This window comes from Onychostruthus taczanowskii, unplaced genomic scaffold, assembly GCF_017590055.1.
Source record: "Onychostruthus taczanowskii isolate IOZ18803 unplaced genomic scaffold, ASM1759005v1 scaffold21, whole genome shotgun sequence".
Classification (NCBI taxonomy): domain Eukaryota; kingdom Metazoa; phylum Chordata; class Aves; order Passeriformes; family Passeridae; genus Onychostruthus; species Onychostruthus taczanowskii.
The window spans coordinates 10,163,931-10,177,587 of NW_024499351.1; the positions used below are offsets into that span (position 1 = coordinate 10,163,931).

General features: G+C 38.5%; 1 protein-coding gene across 2 annotated transcripts in view; it reads left to right on the top strand.

The window, feature by feature from the left end:
* The window catches only part of AKT3 (AKT serine/threonine kinase 3), a 151,870-nt gene that overhangs the window by 130,056 nt on the left and 8,157 nt on the right, over positions 1-13,657 (top strand). For both annotated transcript variants that reach the window (XM_041404171.1, XM_041404170.1), the window contains exons 11-13: positions 341-555; positions 3,178-3,265; positions 12,354-12,456. In XM_041404171.1, the coding sequence (XP_041260105.1) occupies positions 341-555; positions 3,178-3,265; positions 12,354-12,456 (406 nt within the window). The remainder of the gene's footprint in view (positions 1-340; positions 556-3,177; positions 3,266-12,353; positions 12,457-13,657) is intronic.

A 13,657-nucleotide genomic window follows, 5' to 3' on the forward strand; every position in this document is an offset into this window, starting at 1 on the left:
CCTGTAGATAGTGTCTCTTCCTAAAGCTGTGGATGGTATAAATGGCCTGGTAAAAGGACATAGGCAAAGGGTAAAAAGAAGTCGTGGTTGCTTGGAGCAGGTCATTGTCAAATTTTAATTTTGCTTTTAGCAGTGCAGTGCCTGGTAAGCCTGGAATTTCAGTGAGCTCAGGTGTGTGTGAGTCACTGCTGCACTTCTGAGTCAGGCTCTGAGTCCTTGTAGAAAATCCTGTGAAAATAAAGTCTCAAAAACACATTCATATAGAGATGCATCAAACAGACTGAAATGATGGTGTATGAAATAGTTTCTATCTTAAAGATGCTTTTGGTTTTTGTCTCAGGTGTTAGAAGATAATGACTATGGCCGTGCAGTGGACTGGTGGGGATTAGGAGTTGTCATGTATGAGATGATGTGTGGAAGATTACCCTTCTACAACCAAGATCATGAGAAACTATTTGAACTGATATTAATGGAGGACATAAAATTTCCTCGAACTCTGTCTGCAGATGCAAAATCATTACTATCAGGTCTACTGATAAAGGATCCAAATAAACGGTAAGTGAAATTAATTGGCTATACAGGCATAATAAATGCTCTAATTGTGTTGGATAATGTAAAAATAGGTCTGTGGTGCCTGGTCTTCCTGGCTGAAGGAGCTGTCAGTCACAGGACAGGGTTGTACACAGCCCTACAGGCTCAAATTTCCATTTTTTTCAGTCCAGCAGTGATTTACAACATGAATTTAGCCAGCAAAAGGAAGGATCTCTTCAGGTTAAGAATGTGCACTGGAACAAAGGGAAAGATCTCAATTGTTTTTCCCAGTATAACTTGACCCTGAGTTCACTGCAGTGTTCATGGGACCTGTAGCACTTGTTTCTGGTGATGGTGATGGCAGGGGAGGTGCATAGGGAGCCACAGCTACATTTATTAAGGCACATAAATAAATCACATATTAGACCATTAAACTAGTAATTTGTTAAAGAAAACAATTGGAGTGAAATTTAAAGAGAGCAGTTTGAAAGCGAGTGTCACCCAGGTGCTGTCTGTGCCCTTTTGGGGTGGGCATTTCCCTCTGGGATAGTTGCCCATTTTCCAGTGGCTCCAGTACTGGGCCAGCGGTGTCCAGTCTTCCATGGCTCTAAAATCTCTGTAAATCCATGGGATTTGTCTGTAGGTATCTTCCCCTCCCCCCAATATTGTTGTCTTTCTTGTGAGTCTCTTGGCATGTTTTTGGGGCAGCAGATTTTGTCTGCCTCTCTTCGCTAGTCCTCCTTCAGCCGCTGCTTGTTCTCAAGAAGTTTTGGGTAGTGAGCATTGCCTGCAGGCACTCAGGGCCGGACTGGTTGTGTTTGTCCAAGGGATTTGCCTGGATGCAGCCAAGTGCAGCAGGCATGACAGAACAAGTGGTCAGCTTGTCTGCTTCAGCTCAACTTACTGTATACAGGAAAAGCAAACTGTGACCAGCCAGCCAAATACAGGCAGAGTAGAGTAAACCTGTTTAGTAGCAACTCCTAATGCTTTTTAACCTCCAAACAATCTGACCCATCAAATATATTAACCTTTAGAATTGGAAAGATACTTCTTTGTAATTAATCTTTGCAGACAGTAGTGTTTATTATAGACTTATATTTAGAAGCTTATTTATATTCAAGTTCTAGTGCTAGCTAACGCTAAATAGGGGAGGAACACCAAGATTAACACAACTCAGCCTTTTTGTGAGCAGCTAGAAGATATTGAGAGAAGTCTGGAGACTGAAGTCTAAACTGCCATGTTTTGCCAAGATGTGGAGTATTTTTCAATGAGTAGTTGAGAAACAAGGAGGAATACAGCTTGAAAATTAGAATAACTTGACACTCAGTTATTGCAAGACTGACGTAGTAGTCCAGAATATTTTTGAAATTTGGCAGCAGGGTAATAACAAAACAGACTTTTTCTTGGTTGTGGAAATTATTCCTCCTTACAATAAATGCTTTAGAAATGAATTTATCTTACTTAAATGCTTGCCTTTAGAATTTGTCTTTATATCTTCAGCAGTTCTTTTTAATGAAACACACACTGTTTTTGTCACTCTTCTTGTTAACATTTAGCACGTATGGTCTGCTTATTTAGTTAAGAGTAGCTTTTTCTCTGCTGCATCTTCGTTCTGTTAGGGCAGTAGGATCCCCAGTCTCAGGGAGAATTTAGATGAGAGCTGAGCAGTCCTGAAAGTCAATGTGCTGTTGAGAAGGACAGAGGTTCCCATCCCTGGATGTGGGGTTATATCTCAACCAACAACAGCAGCTCAAGGGAGCTCACTCAGCTTGTCAAGTCGAAGTTGACTTGCTAATGCAACCAAGGATGGCCAGTTCTCTCTTCCATTGTCATGTCAGGGTTAGTTTTTCTCCAGGTTAGGGAGCTTATTCTGCTCACAGTCATCAAGTGGGAATGATGCTGTAGATAGAAGTGAGAGAAGAGAGGTATGGGCAGGACACTCCTCTTTTGGCAGCAGTGACCACTTCTGTGAGCTCAAACCACCTGGGGCAAGTTCACCCAAAGTAGGTAAAATCCTCTTCCTAAGATGATTTACCAGACAGAGTCTGGCTTTGGCAAGCTATGGGCCACAGTGAGTAGTGTGGTTATTTACAATGGCCTTTAAATAACCTTCTCAGCAGGCCTACAATTTATTAATTTATACTAATTGACTCAGATTGAGACTATTTTATGGTAATTGGTTAATTGTTACAGCACCCAGATGCAACAGCAGTGAACACTGTATAAAAATGATGCACAAGCCATTACTGATTCAGTGCCCGACACGTCTTTGGCAAAATTTTATATCAGCATTATTGGGTTGGTTTGAGTTTTTAATAGTGCCAGGACATTAGCTGGGCTTTCAAGCAAACTAAACTTAAGTATGTTTTTAAAATTAATGAATTTTTAAAAAAGCTCATCATGGACAGTGACAAACACTGTAGATGGAATAATCAAAAAGAACAGACCATGGCATGGGTACTTCCACTATCACGAATTCTCTCGAGATCGTCAGAAATCATATTAAACAGGTGAAATTTTCATATTAATTGGGTGAGAATTGTTCCCAGATAGTCAAAAAGAAATGGTCACTTTTCCAACCATAGCAATAACTTGATCTCTCTATAAAAGTTTAATATGTGGTTTTTTCCCCCCCACTGTCTTTAGACTTGGTGGAGGCCCAGATGATGCCAAGGAAATCATGCGCCACAGTTTCTTTGCTGGAGTAAACTGGCAAGATGTATACGATAAAAAGGTATGGCTTTATATGGCATTGAATAATCTGGCTTCTGCAAGGTGGCAGCAATGATAGTCATAGACTGCTGTTCTCTGGAGGTAGTAATTCTTTTCTTTGCAACTTGTTGTGTTAATACAAATGAATAATTGTACTGAACAAGGTATACTTACCTAATCTTTGTGTTTTCAGTAATAATTTGTCAGTTCACCAGAAGTAAATTTTGCAAACCAACCTAAACCTTTTATTATGTAAATGTCGAAATTTTTTCCTTTTCTTTTCTCTTCCTGGGCTTTCAAGAGAAAAGCATATGTATGACTCAAGATAATGTGAAAAATGAAATATAGTTTATCTCGAATCGTCATTTTATTTCTGCTTGCTAGTGAAAAGTTGTTTTATGAAAATGGAAATTAAGTGATTGTAAGGAACTCGGAGCAAAAGTCTACTTTCTGATTGTTTGTGTATAAGTAGAAATCTTTTTCAAACTTAAAGAGATATCTAAGAAAATTAAAATAGTGTTAAAACACTAAACCAAGACAGCTTGTGGAGAAAGCAAGTGCTGGGAATTCAAATGGAAAAGTTTTCTCCAAACCCAGTCCTGTTCTTGTATTGATCAACACTTTGAGAATGATTTTAGAAAATGAATTTATCTTACTTGGGAATGAAACTCAATTCAACTTCAGTTGTTTTATATACAGAAACTGATTTTATCTCAGTATTTCTGTAAGAATTTACTTGTTGCTATAAACCCTTTCTATTTTGATAAAGACTTTTCTTTTTTCCCCAACTGTTTTACATTGTTAATCTGCCAGTTGAGCTGCGTAATTTTAAATTATGGTTTTTTCTCCTTTTTTTTTGCTTTGTTCAAATAAAAGGAAAATGGAAGACATACGACTGAGCAGAATATGTTTATGCTACAATGTCAATGATACAAACTGTCTTTTCAGTTGTTGTTGAACTGGAATTTTAAAAATGTGTGGTTGTTGGTGTGGTAACTTCTCTGACAAATACCGGAATTGAAATGAAAGCCTGTATATGATGATACAAAATATGGTACTCTGAAATTACTTGATACAAGTGTGATTTTTCCCTGGCAGTATCACAAGGTTTCAAGAAACTCTACAATAAATAATCAGAGCAAGTATATTAATCAGGTTACTTTATGAGCTCAACCACTGGTTGGTTATGTAAGGACATTGTAGAGAAGCACTGTGAGGATAAAATCTAAAAATACGAGCTGAGGACCATTCTGGAGTAAAAGAAAAAAACCCACTACAATTAATAAGATTGCAACGTGCTAGGAGTGGGTGAAGAAAAAACCAACCTGTTACATTATTCTTGCTCCCTTGAAAAACATTTCTTAATTATCTTGCATTAGAAGTAGAACTTTCAATTCTACATTGTGTTCAGCATCTGATTTAGTTAAGAATATATAGATACTGTTAATTGCTTGTGCTTTGATTCTTTCCAAACAAGCATGGCAAATGTGTTTCAGTCAAAATCTTTTTTTTAGCTATTAAAATAAAAGGAGGCATTTTGCAGATTAAAAAAAAATAATTATATATATATATATATATTTATATATATATATATATATATATATAACCATATAAAAATATATAAATGTCAGCACTTTGCTTTTATGCTCGTGGAAATGGATATGGGTTATTGGAGTATTATAACTAGAGAAACTCAAGTCATTCCTTGTTTACTGTGGACACTGTTGCTTTGAGAAACTAAATTTGCCAGTGAAATATCAACTGAATTTCCTCAGCTGAACAGTTCACTTCAAGGATCATAGGAATTGCTTTTGTGCAGTATTAGCACACAGTGTGTCCTTTATGGAAAAACAAGTCATGAAAACGACTTCTGACAGTGTGCTTTTCCGTTTAATTAAAAATAGTTTTGTTCCTGTTTGTTCCTTACAAAGCTGTTTGCCTGGTTAAAATATCCAGTTGTTCCTTCTGCACACACAGCCTTACACTCTGCAGACTTCAGAGCTGTGCTCTGAAATATAATCCTCAAACATAATAATAAGGTTAATGAACTTGCATCAAATATGTTCATTAGAGTGCTTAGATGAATATTTTTGAGATATTTTGGTATTCTAAAATAACTTGGAGAGTCAAATAAATTTGTTTTTTAAGTAGGTTTATTCTATACTTGTTTCTGTTGCTGTTTGTTGTTGGATGTAGAGTCTTCAGCAGTAGGGTCACTTGATGAAATTGATAGTGGATATAATTATTTGCATAGTAAAAAATATTTCACAGTAATTTTGCCTGAGTTTTAAGCACCATGGCACTGTAATTTTCTGGCTGCATTTCAGGAGTGTGTTTCTGTTAGAAATGAAAGAACTGAAGTTCACTCTCAGAGTAGTGGAAACCAAAAAATCGTGTATTCTGAGTAGTTGCTGGGTGGTAGTTTTGTACATGTGCACACTGTGCTCCTGTGCCTCTAATTTTATCTTTTTACTAGGTTATCACTTTCCTGGTGTGATTAAAAACAGCATTACATATCTCTAAACTATTTCATGTATTTCATGTGACAGACCACAGCTCTGTCAGGTCAAACGGATCCAAATGGTCCAATGGAATTATTAGGTTTTCTGATATTGCTAACTAGTTAACCTAATTTGGTACTACATAATGATAAAAAAATATTGTATGGCACACTGGAGCAGAGAAGGTCGTTGCCTTTAAATGAAAAATGTATAGTAGTTAGCATTTGTGATCTGATGTATTTATTTTTGGCAGAAAAACCATGAGGGCATATGAAATAGAGCAGCCTGTGCCAGGTTCTTCCTGTGATCATCTCAGCCCTGATGAGTTTTTATCTCTGTGCCTGAGTATGAGAAATTGAATAGTTTGGCAAACTTTGAAGACTTCAAAAGCCCATGTACTAAATAAAATACTTGTTTTATTTTTAGGTAGAATCAGGAAGCTGTTTGAAGTTTCTCTGTTTCTCATGTAAGAATTGCTTTGGCGTATTTTTATTTGGGTAGCAGACATACACTAAAGTTGTCACGTGTTCTGTTTAGGGTCTTTCACTGAACAAAAAGCACATGGGTATTATTTAAAAGGTCAAAATTTGGGTATGTGTTCAGGCTTGCAGCTTGAAGCACTCAGTAACCTCATGGCAAAGGAGGTCCAGACCTTTCAATGAAGCCCGGTTTTCCTCCTGCATATAATATGGATGAAAGATGAGGGAAACCATGTGGAAATTTGGGTTGAAATACATGTTCTGATTTGTGGAAACACCTCTAATTTTCTCTGAACATAATTTGTAAGTGCCAACAAATGACTCTGTTGGTGCTGGGAAGGGAGCAGGGACAGGTGGCAGCAGTGGCTGAAGCAGGAGGCCTGGCTTTGATGCAGGGGGTGCTTTTGGAGGCACCTATCCTGCTGTGAAGGCAGTGACTTTCAGCAGGAAGTCTGAGAGCTGCAAGAAGCTGTTCCTCACCCTTCAGCTGTGGCTGCCTTGGTTTGCTCATGACACAAACCCAGCAAATGATGAAATCCCATGATCCAAGTCCTGGGTTCAGGCCTGGCAAAATCTGTAGTACAACTATGATCTAAAATGCACATTTAAGTACTTCTGTGTATCAGATAGTGAAGAGAAAGGGTGGGAGGTAAATCGGAAAGTACCACCATTTGATTTTAGGTTGTTGCTATTTGAATCATACTATTTTCATGCAATAATCTGCACTGCCATAAAACCAGCAGAAGTTACCCTCTTTGGTTGCTTTTGTGTTGTTGCCATGTGAAGTTGTAAAAAGATCAGACAACATCTAACCAGTCTGATGCATTCATTGTGTTTCTACTGCTACCTTAAACTGTATGGGCAGACCTACATGTTGATTGCCACCCTTCTCCCAGCAGCTTGAATTTACAGGGAGGAAAGTATAAGTAAGTGTGTCTGATTCTGAAATTTATGTTGCTGGGGTTTTGTGGTTTCCCTCTGTCCATGGTAACAGCATTGTATCGCTTAGGAAACAGTTTATCCATGGGTAAACCTCCCTGCTGAAGCCAGTTTTCCTGTGGACTGATTGTCCTTCCACCACTGAAATTCCAGCTCCTCCTCCTCCCCCTGCCCTGGACCACCACATGCAGGGTCCATGGGGTATTCCCAATTCCCGGCTGTGCTGTGGCTGCTGGTTATGCAGCAAGCTGCCTTTGGGGCCATGTATGGGAAGGAACCAGTCCCTCCAGGAATGCTACTGACTGTCTTGGAGCTCAGCTCAAATGACCTTCTTTCTCCCAGGTAGAAACTCCAGTTTGAGGGGCATGGGCAGATATTCCTTCTCCCATCTATTCAGCACAACTCAGCTGCAGTCTGTTGGTTGATGGGATTCTTACAGTAGTGGAATGGCCTGAAGTGGTGTCAGGGGAGGTTTAGGGTGGATATAAGGAAAAGGTTCTGCACCCAGAGGGTGGTTGGGCACTGGAATAGCTCCCAGGAAGGTTGCTACAGCACCAGACTGACAGAGCTCAAGAAATGTTTGGACTCTCAGGCACATGGTGTGACTCTAGGGAATGGTGTGGTGCAGGACCGGGACTTGTACATGATGATCTTTGTGGGTGCCTTCCAACTCAGCATATTCTGCAATTCTCTGAAAATTCCCTTTAAATTAAAAGGAGAAGAAAGATCAGACTGATGTTCTTAGGCATCATACTTTTCATTTGGCAGATTGAGTGTATCATGGTCACTTTGAGGTAGCTTCAGCCACTTCATATATAACACTAAGACAAGTGATTCCTGGCAAACTATCTTTGAGCAAGTAGTGTTACATATTTTCTCTCATACTGAAGTATTTAGGTAGTTGTTCACTAATTGTGAGAAAGTTCAAGGTGTAGAATCAAGCCTGTACATTTCAGTGTACCTGCAACAGTAAATACTGTGCCTGCCCCTCTCCTTCCTCAAGGAGATGGGTGTCGAATTTTCCAGGACTTGAACTGTGGAAAAACCGTGGTGTTTCTCACACACTGCTCTTGATGGATGCCAAATGGAAATGCCATTCACTGGAGATAATGAAGACACTAAGAATTTGATATTGCTTCTGCTGTCATTTCTAACATCAAGCCTTTGAAATGGCCAGGGCAGATTCAGCTTGACAGATGGATATGAAATTGGATTTTTGTCTTGAACACAAACTCTTGAAGTCATTTAACTCACACTGAGTTTAGTCTTTTATTTCTTTATTTGTACAGACACATGCATATCTATGCATATGTGTGTGTAATGCATAAACCCAGAAAATCTGTATTTCTGCTCCATAGAGTAGGTTGTCAGGAGGTGCAGTTCCCTGGTTGTAGCATTTTTCTGAAATGAGGCCACTAAAGAAAATTGTCCCATGCTAAAGTTTGGCAGCCAGGACCAAGAAGTGCAATTCTCTTGCAGACTGACAAGGCCTGTGCTTAACAAAAGCTTATCTTACTCCTTTTGGACACAGGTTACTGGATGTGCCTTCTGGTTCTCACATCCTCTTGGACTTGTGATTCCTCATGCCAGAAATGAGGAATAGCTGTGGCAATAGCATGTGGATACTATTTCCTTGTGCACCAAATGTGAAATGTTGCTGGCTGTAGAATGGCATCTTCATGTTGTGGTCATCAGAGCAGTTGTTGATGTTGGGTGTTCTAATCTTTATCATTAAACCTCAGCTTCAGTCTTCCTTGGGATGTATGTGGAAGCTTCTGGAGTGTCACTCTGAGTGTTTATCTCTGCAGCATTTGCACCTTGTCTTTCTAACGGTTTCAGATGAAATTTGTGGACATTTTGCTTTCTGTTTTTAAATGAAGTTTGACAACTAATGGACAATGGAGATACCCCTGCAGAAAGATGATTGTCAAGAATTTACCTGGAGAAGGGGAAGTGTGCCTTTGGTGTCAGCTCAGGAGTCTGGAGTGGGATGTCCACAAGACTTTGGCCCCATTTGGTTTGGTGTAGGTGGGGTAGAACTGATGGAAAGGAGCAATCCTCAGTTCTCTGTCCACACAGCTGTGTGGGAAGTGGAGGTGATGCTGTGAGGGAAGGAGGCAAAATGTATGGAAAGACTGAAGAAACCTTTCTGCTACTTCTGTTCAGCTGTATCTGAGCTTCTCAACCTCAGCTGCTGCCTCCCCTTTTCCAAAGGTTTGGTGTACATAAAGGCACAGCCTGGATAAAACCCAGTGTCTGCTGTTGTGGAGATCCACATGCTGGAGAGTTTGTTTTTGCAGGCAGTGAAGTTTCCAAATGCCTTTAATGTCCAGGATATGAAAGATACTGCTGTAAGATAGATGAATCCTAAAACACCATTGGCATAAATTTGCATCAGGTCCCTCCCTTTTAGTTACAGCCTGGAGTTTCATGTCTTACTCTTGTTTCACTTCCCCAGACAGCTGATCTTCTGTCATCACCGCAATTTTCATCAGCTGACTTATTGGATGTTATTGATGCAGAGTTTTCTAGTAAGCCTATCTGCTGAGCATTGAATCAGAGCACCAGCTTAATGAATTTTGTTGTAACAGTGCTTTTCATACCTGATTAAAATTATTGTAATTATTTGTTCCTTAAGAGTCACTTAGCACTGTGCTTCTCTTCCTAAAATAATGTTTTCAAAGTATTTTCCATAACCATTACTATTTCAGGTAGATGTAGAGAACTAGGAAATTATTTAAAGTCTTAGTGAGGCTTGTTCATCTCAGTTGATTAAATAAAAAGTAACAAATCCCTGGATAAACCAGTAGTTAGCCTGTAAGTTTTTGTCATCTAATGCATTTTGCTTTTCCTCTCCAGCAGCACATCCATACATATGTGACTACCTATAATGATCTTACCTTGCCATACCTTTTGTGTTTCATTAACTACTTCAGCCTGACTCACAGTTGTTATAGACAACTATAGTGGGGGTTCACTCCTTCTCTTTGCAAAGCAGTTGTAGCATGAAAGGTCTCAGGTGTACTTCACAGCAGGAGTAGTTTGTTCTACTGCAAATGTGTGCTGCACCATTGAAAAGACATTGCTTCTTGTCCTTGACTTGAGAAAAAAGAAAAGTTTTCCTTGGCTTGTATTTTCATTATTTTAAAATGAAAAGTTTTATTTTCTATGGAATGGCATTTTCTGTTTCTGACCACTAAAAAGCATTTCAATCAGTGTAGTAAAATTGTTATAAACTGGTTATCTTATAAATTTTTTCATACTGAATTTATTTCTGAGATCTGTGAAGCATCTTTTCAAAAGGATGTGATGGACACTTGGCCTTGACCAGAATGCATTACTTGGTTTCCTGTAATCTTGTGTAGGCTTTTTTTGTTTGATTGTTTTTTCTTGTGGGTTTTTTTTCTGTGGTTTTTTTTGGTTTTTTGATTTGGTTTTTTTTTTTTTTTTCCTTTTCTATGGTTTTTCATTGGTGTTTTCATGGTTTTTTTTTTTTTTTGTTTTTTTGAATGTTCTTTTCTCAGATAGAAAAATGAGAATAAAATGGCAATGCAGGATGTTGCACTGGAATAAGTCTGTTTTTAGGAATTGTGTGGCTGCATTGCTGGAGAGATGTCCAGCTTTGGAAATCTGCTTCCGTAGTGCAGAATTGTTTGGGATAGCCAGGCTGCACATAGGAATACTTTTCAAAAAGTGAAGGAATCTGTGCAATAAAATACAATACTTTGTTTAAAAACATAGGATGTAGCTTGACTTATACCTGGAAAATTCTTCTGATGTTGTATTTATATATGTTAGCTCCTTAAGGATTTATTCTACAATACCCTGAGCTTTTACTTCAAAATACCTCTCTGCTGTTGTAGGTTTTTCATACAGGACAATGTAAGGGAATAATACTTGTAAAATAAGGGAATAATACAGGACAATGTAAGGGAATAATACTTGTAAAAGTATCAGTCAGATTTATTGTACTCTGTAAGTATATGAAGTGATAGATTTGGTTTTGCTTAATAACTGCTTGCACTGTTACTGAAGACCTGGATCAGATGAAATCAGTCTCAAGTGTGTACAGATCACCTGTGCATCTAGTGCATAGTACTTGGGAAAAGGAGGAAGGCAGACAGCAGCAGTTCCTCCTTCTTTGCTGTAGGGCAAATGATCAAGTAAATTGTTTGGTGTTGGTGTTCTGGAGCTGAGGAGAGAGAGAACGTGAAAGTGGTGAAAACCCCATGCAAGGTGATAATATCAGTGAGCCAGGATATAACCTGTTGTACTGAAAGGAAAATCAATTACGCTTATTCTCAGGGTGTGTTTTACATTGCATATGAGGAGATAGCACCAAAGGGCTCTTAGGTACAAACAAGAACATTGTCACATCACACACACACACACAGACACAGACACACACACAAAATTTGCAGTGTCAGACATACAAAACTGCTGTATTGTTTTTGGACTGGCAGCATGCAGTGTGATATTCCATGCTCAGTGTGCCTTCCAGTACAAATTGATTGGCAGTTCTTTTGGTAGAGAAGGTGGAGAGTGAAGCTGGTTCAAAAGAGGGGCAAGGGAGTCCTGCCTGCAGGCTGAGAGTGGCTACCAGTGTATTTGCTGTTGGGAAATCCCACACTGTGCTGTGAAAGCAGTAGGCAGGTTTAGATACAGCAACTCCCTTAAGCCTGAACTGGCCTTTTTTCAAATGTAAAATTTATTTTCACATCATGTAATATGATAATGATAAGTTCACATGAAGGCCTTCCCACTGAAAATAAAACCCTCAAACCGTGCTTATTATGCTCTCTGTGTAGTCTTTTTCTTCTTAGCTGTTTACACCACCCAGTTGTGGTGAAGTATCTTGAGATGCCTTTGCCTGACAGCTATGCAGATAATTAAATTGGCCTGAAGGGTTTCTAGGTAATTATCTTTATGCAGCTCAATTTATCTGCAAGTCATGTGAGAGTGATACTTGGAATCTAGCTTTGTTGTGCCATTGATTGGATTCTGAACTGGTATTTTTGGGATTGACTCAAGTGGGTTGTATCTCTTACTGGAAGTTAGAGACTCAGGTGCCTCTCCGCAGGCCTACTTGTTTGCTTTGGGGTGTAGTGAAAAAGAACTTGCTTATTTTCCCGAGAGTAATTTGGCTGCTTTGAGATTTAGTAATGGTGTATTTTTTCTTGGTGCCTTTCAGCTTGTACCTCCTTTTAAACCTCAAGTGACATCTGAGACAGACACCAGGTATTTTGATGAAGAATTTACAGCTCAGACTATTACAATAACACCGCCTGAAAAATGTAAGTCAGAAATGATGCATAAGCATGATGTAACAATAATGTTTCTAATAAAGCAGTGTGTCAGGTTTTTTTCTGTTTGAATAGAAAAGCTGTTCTCAGTGTTACTAATAAAAGTCTTCGTACTCTGGATGACAGCTTTATTTTGAAGATGCAGTAATTACAAAGCTTAGAATATTAGATCACTCTGAGTTGGGTTTTGGGGTTTTTTTAGGTGTGGGAATTTTTGTGTTGATTTTGTTTGGAGTTTTTAAAAATTTGTTTATTGATTTGGGGTTTTGTTTGTTTGTTTTTAAATAAAAGAAGACACTGGCTTCAAGTGGCAGTCAAGGTCCCAGTTCAGCAAAGTAATTAGAACATGGACGTTTCTTTAAGCATGTGGACAGTGCTGGTGTTTTCAGTGGGCTGTGTAGCTTTAGTAAGATGGACACATTTTGAAATACTTTGAACACAATGATTTGAAAAAATCAATTACGTGAAATTAAATATCCTATCAAGTCCTGTGCTTCAACAGAGCTCTTAAAGAAGGTGTTAGTGTGGATGTAACCATGGCATTGGACCTTGCAAAGTTTCTTTATTGGAGTGAATGTGATTTCACCATGGTTTGTGTTTTTGTCATGTTGTGTTACACACAAGAATCATGATCTGATCAGCCTAACCAGGGCTTTACAGTTACTTATCAAGCCAGAGCAGTTAAAATCTTTCATCTGAGTTCTTAAAGAATTTTCTTTCTAAATGGGGATATTTTTGGGTTTTGTTTGTTTCTTTATATTGGAGGCTGAGAAAGGAGGATCACAAAAGTAAAGGCATAGTTATGGTTGCTTAACCTTTCAAAAGGAATTTTATTTTCTCATGTTTTAGGACTCTCAGGTTAGCTGCAGTTTTCTGTTCAAGTATAGATCTAGAGTATTTTTTTGATTTTGCATTTTTAGTGTCTGAACACAATCACAGAAACATAGAGTGGTTTGAATTGGAAGGGACCTTAAAGTTCATCTGATTCCAATCATCCTGCCTTGGGCAGGGGAACCTTCCACTAGACCATGTTGCTCACAGTCCATAATTTAAGTGATTTTAAGTCTTTCTGCTGGTAAAAAAGAACCCTTTCTTCTCCTCTCTATCTTGATAAGAATTTGTTCATCTTTGTAACTTGAACAAATTTTACTAATATTTGGATTAACTTGGGTTCTGTTGATTGCATATTAGA